This window comes from Rana temporaria, chromosome 11, assembly GCF_905171775.1.
Source record: "Rana temporaria chromosome 11, aRanTem1.1, whole genome shotgun sequence".
Lineage (NCBI taxonomy): Eukaryota > Metazoa > Chordata > Amphibia > Anura > Ranidae > Rana > Rana temporaria.
In genome coordinates, this window is record NC_053499.1 from 59,516,868 (window position 1) to 59,530,170 (window position 13,303).

The 13,303-nt window shown below is 42.2% G+C and overlaps 1 protein-coding gene across 2 annotated transcripts in view; it reads right to left on the bottom strand.

Annotated features, from left to right (window-relative positions):
* The window catches only part of DEAF1 (DEAF1 transcription factor), a 49,761-nt gene that overhangs the window by 7,773 nt on the left and 28,685 nt on the right, over window positions 1-13,303 (bottom strand). For both annotated transcript variants that reach the window (XM_040328626.1, XM_040328625.1), the window contains exon 9: window positions 8,967-9,181. In XM_040328626.1, the coding sequence (XP_040184560.1) occupies window positions 8,967-9,181 (215 nt within the window). The remainder of the gene's footprint in view (window positions 1-8,966; window positions 9,182-13,303) is intronic.

Here is a 13,303-nt window from a genome sequence, read left to right on the forward strand (position 1 = left end):
CCGTAAATTGTGTGGGCGCGCCGGCAAAATGCCCGTCCAAATGACGTCGCAAGGACGTCATTTGCTTCAAAGTGAACGTGAATGGCGTCCAGCGCCATTCACGAATCACTTTTGCAAACTACGTAAATTTGAAATTTCGCGACACGGGAACGACGGGTATATGTAACATTGGCTGCCCCTGCTAATAGCAGGGGCAGCCTTACGCGAAAAACGCCATACGGAAACTACGTAAACTGCGTACGCAGGGCTCGCGTAACGTTGTAAATCGGCGTTAGTATGCAATTTGCATACTATACGCTGAGCACAACGGGAACACCACCTAGCGGCCATCGCAAGAATGCAGCCTAAGATATGCGGGCATAAGAGCCTTATGCCGCGCATATCTTAGGCTGCAGTCGGCGTAACGAGGTTCCTGAATCAGGAGCATTCGTTACGCCGGGGCAAGTAAGCAATTGCGCTGTGTAACTATGGTTACACAGGCGCAATTGCTTCTTGAATCCGGGCCATTGGTGACAAAAAGTCCCTTAAGTGTTTCTCAACTCCACTCCTCAAGGCGCCCCAACAGGTCATGTTTTCAGAATTTCCCTCAGATTAAATGGCTGTGGTAATTACTAAGGCAGTGAAACTGATCAAATCACCTGTGCAAAATAATGAAAAGCCTGAAAACATGACCTGTTGGGGCACCTTGAAGACTGGCATTGAGAAACGCTGCGCTAAATGACGACATTTTCGGCGACAGGTTTTCTTTAATGAGAAATCAGGGGTCTCAACTGCCCTCCAATAAAAGGAATGGAGTGCAGATGGCACCAAGACCCGGAAGTGATGTTTTACATATCACTTCTGAGTGATTAGCAGGAAGGGGGGGGGGGGTCAGCGAACAGACATTGCCTGATATCCCTCCCCTCTACCCAGCAGCACCCAACATGCCAGCGCTATGGAAACATAGCGAGGGCATTTATTTAGAGGGGGGGTTCATCAGTTACCGAGGTGTGTGGAAGCGATCTGCACAGCTGCCGAATCATTTCCATCGGACAGCCGGCTTGGTAGATTTAAACACATTGCAGCTGCCAGGAGATGGGGCAAAAGGTACTAATGGTTAATTTTGGCCAAAGGAAGGTGCTGAGTTCATAGTTGAGTGGAACAGGGGTTTACATTCACCAACAGATTTGCGTTAAACCTGTATTCCAAGATAAGAATATTGTTTGGATAGAAGAGCCATGTGTATTCTAAAGTAGATCTTGGTTTGCTTTGTGCATTTCTTTCAGATCTTTGCAGTAATCCAGCATGAAAAAGGACCAGTCACTGCTGCCCTCTTTCCCTGTGCAGGGTGACTGGTCTTGTATCCACCCCCTATTGTAATTTCACGGCTCGCAGCATGTAGTTGGTGGGCCTGCTGGGTCCCTCCCACAGCTCTACTCTATTTACAGGACATGTATAGTTCTGTGATGTCACTGCTAATTTACAAGGTAAAACTTGGGTCCCATGATTAGGTCTTTGTGACGAAACATGTCAGGAGCGTGGCTGTACGGCAATCTTCATCACTGACGTGTGACGCAGGACGCCAAACCAGGACACGGTGGAGTGGTTGAGAGTGAGATTACGCCTGCATACCTCGGGTCTACTGTGGCCGCAGTTCACCACTGTGTCATTTATTTGAAGACTTGCTGTGATTTTCAAAGCCAGCAAAAAATGAATGTTTGAAATGTGAGCAGGGCCGCTGATAAGGCAGTACAGCCAGCCCTGTTGTACCGGGCCCCGGCCTTAAACTCCACAGGGGGGTCCGGTTAACGCTAAAATTTATTTTTAGCAAAAATAAAAAAAAATAGGACTTTATAACCCACACCCACTTTATTGCCAGGGAATATAGTAATTTCCTGGGCCCCCTCAGGTCAACAGAGGGGCCCAGGAGGTGAGAGCAGAGGAGAGACCATTTCTTCATTTTCGGGCGCAGGCACACAATTCCCCACTACATGCTGCTCTTAACCTGTGCACCTACACAGATTATAGTTCCGGCCATTCACTGTGTGCCTTCCCTGGCGCATGGATTCTATTGTGAAGTGGCTCTCCTGCATCAGAGTTCCAGCGCTGAAGCCCGAGGGAGAGAGCGATCACTGTGACGAAGGAGGCTCAGTTCAGCAGGAGAACTTGTGGCAGTGATACACAGACAAGCAGTCCCCTTCAGATGACACACAGGCTATTTAGGCAAGTGCAGTCCTCAGACTTCCTGCTGTGTGCTAATGGTGATGATAGAGATCACAGCACAGCAGGTTCTCTGTGGTTTTCTCAGTGTCGCATGGTTATTGGATGCTGACATTGCTATGTGCCGTGTCATAGTCCCACAGTACAGCAGTAAGTCAACAATGTCAGCACCCAACAGCCATGTGACACAGAGAGCCACAGAGAACCTGCTGTGCTGTAATCTCTATCATTATCCTCATCAAACACACAGATGCTACTTTACACTTTTGTTTGGGGGGGGGGGGGGGGGGGACACACAGCTGAGCTGCATTTTTTGCCACCCCCCAAACCACTCCCCTTTAAGAACCTTTTACTGCAGGTTTCCAATTGGATCTAGTTTTTCCTTCGAACCTGCTTGATAGCTCCATGTACGTCTAGGGAGTCCAGATGTAAATTGCCTTGTGCCCGTTTACGCCCACCTACCTCCATGTCCATTCAGGTCCAAAACAAAATTGAAAAGGACTGTATCTCAAATGTGGCAGATCAGAGTTAGCCTGATGTAAATGGACCCAAGTCCATTTCCATCTGGCCACCCATATAGCCACCACAAGTCCGTGATGTATGTGGACACACACTGAACGGGCATGGTAATCAAAAAACTGACATCTGTCACATTCAGCTTCAATTTTGATTGGTGGGGCGCTGTGACAGCTTCCTGGCAGGATAGCTAAGGTGGTTTCAGACTAGAGTCCGAACATACCCGAGCTCGTCCCATCAAATTAGTTGTGAAAAAAAGTTATAAAATAAGACATCTGTGCTGCTTTATAATATGTGTAATATATTTAGAATATTAATGGTTACTAAAGAATAAGTTCACCTTTTGGAACATGTTACATATTTCACCCTAAAAACAGGTAACATGCTCCTGCCACCAGTTTCCCCGATTCCCCCCCCCTCTTGACAGCATTGGATCAGGGGTGGGGTCGAGTGCGGGATCGGGAGGGGCCCTGTTTGGTAGGCTGTACAGGGCCCCATGATTTCTAACAGCGGCCCTGAATGTGAATGTAAAGTTTGAAGATTTTAAGTGGTTTTATTAAACTGGTTTCTTACGTTATCACACTATTGGAGAACCTTTATTCATTTACATGTGGAGAGATCCCTTAAATACATGGTTGATATTGGATATTGGATTAACCCTCTCTGTGTGGTTTAAAAGCGCCTTATCCGAACACGAGAGTGAGTGGGGAGTGCGTTTCCGGAAGGGGGTGGAGTCACTTGCACACTGGTGTAGTGGATGAAATAGGAGGATACTACAATGAACAAAAATTCACTGGAATATTTTATGGACCTTATTTGTACATATAATTAAGTTTTTCACTTGTCACTGGGTGATATGTTTATTTTCACAAATGTCATTCATGCTAAATTGTGTTTAATTATTTAACGCCACTATTTTTTCTCACTTATTGCTTTAATAAGGGTTAAAATACGGTTAAAATGTCTTATTATTCAAAGTGGCAGCTATGTTTATGTGAGGTTTAAGCTTTAGGCACAGTTGTAGTAATTTAAGTGTGGGCAGATTTTTCTTTATTACCAACAGTTTTCAAATATCTGGGTCTGCATAGGCATTTGCTGTATACAAATTAAAATGTGTCTGGAGTTCAGCTTTGAGCTCCCATTTATGAAGACAGAACTCCACCACTCACATTGTTGTTGGCTGAACCTGAACACATACACATCATTTTTATTTTGAATGTTTTCAATAGACATTCATTCAAAATGTTGTTCTGCCCGCTGCAAAAGATCATTTGAAAAGAGAAATATTCAATACACCACACTACAAACCCAAAGAAAACAAGAGAAACCATCTTAACTTCTGCAAACACCCCCTTTTCAATTCATTACTAAAGCCCCGTACACAAGATCGGAATTTCCGATGGAAAAGTCAGATGTGTGTATGCCTCATCGGACATTCCGATGAATTCAATCGGAGTTCTATTTTACGCCAATGGAACTCTGTCGGAATTCCGCTGCGAGTTTGGCAGGGCAAAAGCCTGTGTGTAAGGCAGGGCTCAAGTCCTGTGGGAACGCAGTTCCTGCACTTTTTTCACAGCAGGAACTCCGTTCCCTTTGCAGGACTAGAGCAACCAAGAGCAGCCGAGCTGCCCAAGCCAATCCTTCACTAAGTGGTGATGCCCAGCTCGAGTCACTGTCAGGGGCAGGTGAACCTTAGTAATCCTTTATGTTACTGGGTGCTTCCTGCATACGGATTAATCAGGTAGTGTGCGGGTATTCCGTCACTTCCTCGATGCCGCAATGTCTCCTGGGAGCTTTTGTCATTGTTTCCAGGAGACATTGCGGAGGTCTGCCGCGAGTTATCGCGGGATTTAGAAAGAAGTTCTTTCTAAATCCCGCGATAACTCGCGGCAGACCTCCGCAATGTCTCCTGGAAACAATGACAAAAGCTCCCAGGAGACATTGCGGCATCGAGGAAGTGACGGAATACCCGCACACTACCCGATGAATCCATATACAGGAAGCGCCCAGTAACATAAAGGATTACTAAGGTACAGTGGATCGGAAAAAAAAACATGCGGTTTAGTAATTATGCATATAAGTGTATCATTTTTTTTTTTTTGGTGGGGGAGTGGATCTTGGGTGGGAGTTCCCACACTTTTTTCCCCCAGGACTTGACCCCTGGTGTACGGGGCTTGAGAAATTTGTGAAAATTTGAAAAAGTGATCATAAATGCCAAAAACGTTAGGATTGTCATTTCAAAGTCATCAATTGCTAAAGATCGAATTGAAACGTGTGATCATCCGAAGGTTTTTAAAGGGATTGTAAAGGTTTGTTTTTTATTTTCTAAATAGGTTCCTTTAAGCTAGTGCATTGTTGGTTCACTTACCTTTTCCTTCGATTTCCCTTCTAAATGTTTTTTTTCTTTGTCTGAATTTCTCGCTTCCTGTTCCTCCTCAGTAAGGTGTTCAGTAAGCTGTTCTAAATTACTGTCCACCGCTTGGATGATGGTGGAAAACTTACTGAGGAGAAACAGGAAGTGAGAAATTCAAACAAAGAAAAAAAAACATTTAGAAGGGAAATCAAAGGAAAAGGTAAGTGAACCAACAATGCACTAGCTTAAAGGAACCTATTTAGAAAATAAAAGACGAACCTTTACAACCCCTTTAAGACAGTGCAAACTATCATAATAATACAGGACATCTGAAGTTCATAAGGGAAAAACTCAGGTTTTGAACAAAGCCAGAGCGCAGGAAACAATCTCTTCAGACACCAAGGATTTAAAGCAGGTCTCAATAGGACCTGTCTGTCCCATAAGAGGATTACCGATTTAATTACAGATCATCTTGCTGACCTGTGTCATGGCCTTACTGGAGGGTGGGTGTTGCTGTGGCGAGAGCTGCTCTGAAACAGGGTTACAACCCTCTGACCCTTTATGTCAACGCAAAATAAATAAAAGTGTAGGTCAGTTTCTTAATTCATAATTATGGTTTTTAATCACAGGTTCTACAGTACCTTTGTTTCACTTTACATATATTTATTACATGCTCTTAAAATTAGCAATTTTGTATTACTCAGATTACATTCCGGATGATATTCCATTTATTTTATTTCAAAAGGGTAAAATGGAACCCTAAGAAAATGTCATTGAATAGTGCTTAAAAAGCTGAAATTTAGAAAAAACCCTACTGCTTTAGTGACGTTACATACCTGTAAGAAAATCTGTACCTCCAGCACTGCAATAGTTAATCTACAGTGATGCTGGTCCAACGAGGACCTGCACCCTGCTCCTCCATTGAGAAAAGTCATTTCATTACTTACACTGCATGTAGCACAATCTCGGAATGGGGGAAATTCAGATGAATGACAGGATCCTCTCCCCCATTTAGAGGTCATGTTACATTCAGCTTTTAATATCCAAAAGCTAACCTTCAGTAGACCCAAACAGTACAGTAAATAAATAGGACAGTATTGAAAATAACAAACCACTGCCACATCCTCAATGCTGTAAATGTAAATTTTACTACTGCACAAAGAGTTTGGTGCAAACACTCTAGGCTTAAGAACTTACAGCTAAAAATCTATCTAAACCCAAAAACAAAAATGTTGTATAATGCAGCTTACCATTCCTTAACCACTTGCCGACCGCACTTAAGCCGAATGACGGTTACAGTGCGGCTCGATAACTCTGAGAGAGCGTACATTGACATCCACCCAGAATCATGCTCCCGCACGCTCCCTGAGGCACGCACACGGGAGTATCAAAAAAAAAATCCATAATGACAAAACACACCTAGTATGGTAGTCAAAAATTGAATGGTACATCATTTTATAACAATTAATGGTATTAGCGTACAATAGCATATTTGGTTCATATATAGAAACAGTAAAAAAGAGGGAGGCCAATTTATTGAAGCGTGTCTCTATAGTAAAAAAATAGAACCAACATAAGCTGGCACAGTCCACTAGGTATAGGGACTGGTTAGTAGTAATGGTATTACCATTTATATATATATATATATATATATATATATATATATATATATATATATATATATATATATATATATATATATATATATATATATATATATATATATATATATATATATAAATAAATAAAAGGGCGTCTATTGGCTCACAGTAGGCATATTTTGGTACATTTTGTAAAAATTATTGAACAGAACCAGTTCCCTTAAAATAAATCTCCATAATAGTTATGACTGGGATTGGTTGGTGAATTCCAATCGATGTATGAGGTAGTAGGTGATGCAGTATGTATGTGGGGAGGCATCTTATTTAGTGCTACGAAACGCGTTGAGCCAATAGGATGCCTCCCCAGCTTATGCAAGTTCTATTTTTTTTTTACTATGGAGACACGCTTCAATGAATTGGCCTCCCTCTTTTTTACCGTTTCTATATATGAACCGAATATGCTATTATACGCTAATACCATTAATTGTTATAAAATTATGTACCGTTCAATTTTTGACTACCATACTAGGTGTGTTATGTCATTATTGTTTTTGTTATATTTTTTATGCGATTAAAATACCGATTGCCAATTGTTTTCATGCAATGCTTTCATGTAATGTTTTTGGTTCTATCGGACTAGATACCTGCCATATTCTATTGCTTCGTGTTTTCTCCTGGAATGTATGCTTCATTTAAAGTCCCACCTTTGTCTCTTTCTGTTCAATTACCGGGGATGGAGGTGTTCGGCCGATACCCGGCGCCTCATGTAAAGTCCCAACCTTTCTAGTTTTCCATATTGCTTCAGAAATCACCTAATTAGTAAATAGGAGTCACCCTGTGTAAAATTTTGTCGCAGTAAAAATACAGCCGTTCTGCGAAGCCCTCAAAGGTTTGTTAGAGAACCTTAGTTCTTAAACAAACAGCATCATGAAGGCCAAAGAACACACCAGACAGGTCAGGGATAAAGTTGTGGGAGAAGTTTAAAGCAGGCTTTGGTTATAAAAAAAAAATATCCCAAGCTTTGAACATCTCATGGAGCACTGTTCAATCCATCATACGAAAATGGAAAGAGTATGGCACAACTGCAAACCTACCAAGACATGGCTGTCCACCTAAACTGACAGGCCAGACAAGGAGAGCATTATTCAGAGAAGCAGCCGAGAGGCCCATGGAAACTCTGGAGCAACTGCAGCGATCCACAGCTCAGGGGGGAGAATCTGTCCACAGGACACCTATTAGTCGTGCACTCCACACACACACACACACACACACACACACACATATACATATACATATACACATTATTTATATTATATATATATATATATATATATATATATATATATACACACACATACATACACATATATATGCACACACACACATACATATTTCTGTCCCAGTGATCCATAGTGTAAACAGCCTATCTTATGTGTACCCCCAGACATCCATGGTGTTTTAGTGTCCTTTCTGCCAGCACCCTATTCCAGTGTGACCACATTTACTTCAGCTTGTACAATACTCCAGTGACCTTGTGTAATTCAGCCTATACCCTGCTCCCATGTAACCTTGCGCACTCCAACTTGTACCCCGTTTCAGTGTCCCCTTGCAATCCAGCTTGTACCGTGCTCCATTGTGACCCCATGTACTCCAGCCTGTACCCTGTCCTAGTGACGCTGCACACTCAGACATGTGTCCTGCTCCAGTGACTTTGAGTACTTCAGTCTGCAACTTGCTTCAGTCCTGTGTTCTCAAGATGCCTGTGCTTCAAGAGATTCGCCCCTGCCTATTTAAAGCGAGTCAAAGTGTCGCAACCTGGGAGTTGTCAAACCAATCTCCACCATCAGGAAGACCATCAAAGACCAGCCCGCTCCTTAGATCCTATACCTTGGCCATTCTAAGGGCTCTTACCTTCACTATCCTGAGCAGTCTGTGTTTACTCCATGGCATTCACCACTGTGTGCCCCCGCTGCCATTTACCAAAACCTGGTTAGCCAGTCTGTTCTCTAGTGGGAATGGACTCCTGTCCGACATTTATAATTAAAAAAAAAAATCTAACTTCTGGACTTCACAAAAGATGTCTGGAGTTTTCCCCACCATACACCCGTCTATACCATATGTGTCCCATTTTACAGATATCACTCACTGGAGAGCTGTTGAAAAAGAAAACATACCCCTCAGTTTCCAAACTTACAAAGACCCTTTAACCAAAACCACTACATCCATAAAGGCACAAAATCTGGTCACAAATGGAAAACTAAATATTGAGATCAGCAATTCATGTATTTCAGTCTTACCTCCTTTCTCTCTGAGGCAGCTGATACCTCATTTTTGGCTTGTTCCACATAGTTCTTCAGCTGCTGTGCAGTACTGAGCAAAGAATTCACCATTTCTTCCAGATACAGCCAGGATCTTTGCTGCTCAGATACCTCCAATCCATTCACCACAGCAGAAGAGGACTCCTTAGTGGGAGTACTGGGAGCAAGAGCGAGCGCTGGTAGAGTAGACAACACTGCAGGAGAACAAGAGAGAGCACCGAGTGTAAATGAAAAATCAACTTTTTTTTTTTTATAAAAACACATAAAATAACATCTACAAGCTATATTGTAATTTAATGCTTTTAAAAATGACCTTTATGTGGCAATTTACAACTGTTGTGATTTTAGAATTCTGTTAAAATATTCAGTGGTAACTTCAGTTACCCCTTCAGGTTTCTTTGATGTAAAAAAAAAAAAAAAAAAAATATTTTTAATAATAATAATTAATATATATATATATATATATATATATATATATATCTCATATCTCTCTCATTTCAGAACTTTTTCCACCTTTACTGTGACCTATAAACTGTACAACTTTGTTAAACAAACTGAAATCTTTAAAGTAAAAATAAAAAAATAAAAATATGGTTGCATAAGTGTGCACACCCTTAATCACTTCAGCCCTGGAAGATTTGGCTGCTCAATGACCGGGCCATTTTTTTGCGATACGGCACAGCATCGCTTTAACTGACAATTGCGCGGTCATGCGATGTTGTACCGAAACAAAATTGACATTCTTTTTTTCCCACAAATATAGCTTTCTTTTGGTGGTATTTTGATCACCTCTGCAGTTTTTATTTTTTGCGTTAAACAAAAAAAAAAAAAATTAAAAAAATGAACGAAAATGGAAAATAAAAATAAATTTAGTTTACTTTTTGCTATAGTAAATATCCCAATTTAAAAAAAAGAAAAGAAAATATAGGCTATGACAGATCGTCAGATAGATTTCTCACCGCTCCAGGTGAGCCTCGTTGGTAGTCAAGGGTTGTTGAACCATCAAGGTGCTGGCAATGCTGACAATAGCAAATGAGAGGAAGAAAACTGGACAGCCGCACTCCAAATCACTTAAAACAAGTGGTCTTTTATTTTCAACTGTACATACAGTCACTGCAACCCACAACACACAGTATGGCCTATGGTTTCGACTGTCTTCTCTCCTCTGATAGCACGGGAATTTGTGAGTTTACACACGCACGCAAACCCCTGTGCTGCCGCTCGTGCATGCGCATTGGGTGCACGCCCTCTGGGTGAAGCCGTATATGTACGGGATTTCGCCCAGGAGAGCCATTCTGCCGCATATACCTGCTTGAGCCGGTCGGGAACCGTTTAAAAATAATACTTTGTTGAAGCACCTTTTGATTTTATTATAGCAATGTTTTTTTGGATGAGTATCAGTATGGCACATCTTGACTTGGCAATATTTGCCCACTCTTCTGTGCAAAAACACTCCAAATCTGTCAGACTTCGAGGGCATCTCCTGTGCACAGCCCTCTTCAGATCACCCCACAGATTTCTAACCGGATTCAGGTCTGGGCTCTGGCTGGGGCATTACAAAAACTTTAATCTTCTTCTGGTCAAGCCATTCCTTTGTTGATTTGGATGTAGGCTTTGGGTCGTCATCATGCTGGAAGATGAAGTTCCTCATGTTCAGGTTTTTAGCAGAAGCCTGAAGGTTTTGTGCCAATATTCACTGGTATTTGGAACTGTTCATAATTCCCTCTACCTTGACTAAGGCCCCTGTTCCAGCTGAAGAAAAACAGCCCCCATGCTTGTGGCAACCTGGAGGTATCCTTTGCAACATGACATGTATATTGTAGAGCGTGGATGATTATGCTTATGTGGCAATGTCTTTTCCAATGAGTTATGCAAGTCCAACCTGCATTTTAGGGTGCCCACTTTTATTAAAAATAATGAAAAGGTTTACATATAAATCAGTTGCCCATGCAGGGGTTTCCATCTTCAACATTAAAAATTCAACAGAAAGTACCAAGCCACCTGGCTTTGTCAGCCGTACCACTGTTCTCTTTACCAGTCCCTCCGACTGTGTTGCCCAGCACTTCTGGTTCATTTGGTTTACATAGCCTTTAGTCCCAACGCCCTGCTGCACAGCCCACTCCTGGCCCTGGATAAGGGTTTGTTTGACACCCCGATAGAAGCCTACCTGACTCCTGGGGCAAGACCTCCTTGTCTCCTGGCTGGGGCACCCATGACCCCTGGTTGAGACCTCCTGTCCCCAATATGGGAGCAGTTTCCCAAACTGGGAGCCCTGAGCTATCTTGAAGCTTGAGTACATAATGCACCTGCACACCTGTGTACTCACACAGGCTGCAGGCATCCAATAAAATCCAGACACATGATTGAAGGTTCTGTCCCACCCACAACACTTTGGAACCTTTAAGCTCCATGCCCCAAACCAGGAATACAGAATCCAAAAAACACAGCCTTCCCTAATTAGAAACGATAGCCTGGAACTTTGCATGCAAATCCTGTCTCATATTTTATTACATTTTCGCCGTGGCAGGGCCTTGCAGTCACACTATGCATGTCATATCCTGCTTGTGTAATTGGCTCACCGCTTTTCCTAGAAACCTGCACTGAGCTACAACTTAAAATTAGAGGCAACCCCTGCAATAGGAGCTTCATTTTTGCTGAGATACTCTCTGGTGGCCCATTCGAATCTTTGTGTTGCAGAAATGCGTGAATTACTACAACAGGTTAGTGTACATACCGCAGTGCCCTTCGCTTTGAATGGCTTCTCAACACATGCCTCTGCTAAGCACCCAAAGACCCCTTTCACACTGGGGCGGTTTGCGCTAAAAAATAGCACCTGCAAACCGACCTGAAACAGCGGCTGCCTTTTCTCCAGTGTGAAAGTGGTGTGCTGGCAGGACGGGGAAAAAGTCCTGCTAGCCGCATCTTTGGAGCGGTATACCGCTCCTTCACCGCTCCTGCCCATTGAAATTAATGGGACACCGCGGCTATACCGCCGGCATTGCGACTCAGCAGAGGCGCATTTTGGGCGGTTTTAACCCTTTCTCGGCTGCTAGCGGGGGGGGGGGTAAAACTGCCCCGCTAGCAGCCTAATAGCGCTGTGAAATTAGCGGTAAAGCGCCGCTAAAAATAGCGGGCTTTACCACCACCGCACCTCCCACCCAGTGTGAAAGAGGCCAAACTGCTGTGCATTATCGTGCCCTACAAAAAAAAAAAAAAAAAAATGGGGAGGCATAGATCAAGGGCGCCATGTTTTTTGGTAGGACAAGGGTTGAATCTACACCAACCAAATTACGCAATCCCAATGCAAACTACAATTTTTTAGTAAAAGCAATAATCACTTTTTAATTAAGAATTGTGAGAACTGATGCATGGCCTCTGCTCCTCATCATGCTGTAGCTGAACAGATCTGGCTTAAGCCTGGCTTAAAAATGATTTAATGATTTAATTTGCATAACAGGAGCCCCCAGTTTTACAAATTGTGATTGTTTTTAACAGTTTAAGATCTAAATAGGAGTTTCAACAGAAGCTGCAGAAAAATTTCTGCTTTGATCAAAGTTCTTATTTCTAAAACCACAGGAAGATATTAAACCAGAAAGAGGACACATGGAAGGCAGAAAGCAGTCACGCCGACACTCAAGGATAAGCAGTCATGGGTGACAGAGCAGAGAACTTTATCCCGCTAAGTCTCTGATACTTCTCATGCCAATTTGCACCTCTGGGTGGCAGAGCTCCAAGCACTGTACTGAGGATATATATTTAGCCCAGTGAGATCTCACATCAGAGGTTATGTACAGCCAGAATGATGTCATTTAATGAAAGAAGCCAAACGTTAAAATTCAGACAGCGTACCAAAAACAAAAGAAACTGGGGAACATGAGGGAGTGCATGACAGCAAACATTAGAAGGGAAAATAAATAATAATGTCAAACAACGCACACCTTTTGACTAAAAGAATGCTGAAAATCACAAACAGGATATGAATAAATCAACAAATATATACCTCGTCTGAAGAAACGTATGCCTTTCCTTGTCAAATTTCCTGTCACCTTAAAGGGGATGTAAAGGTTTATTTTCTAAATAGGTTCCTTTAAGCTAGTGCATTGTTGGTTCACTTACCTTTTCCTTCAATTTCCCTTCTAAATGTTTTTTTTTCTGAATTTCTCACTTCCTGTTTCTTACTGAGGAGGAACAAGAAGTGAGAAATTCTGACATAGAAAACAAAGAAAAAAACATTTAAAAGGGAAATCGAAGGAAAAGGTTAGTGAACCAACAATACACTAGCTTAAAGGAACCTATTTAGAAAATATACCCCTTTA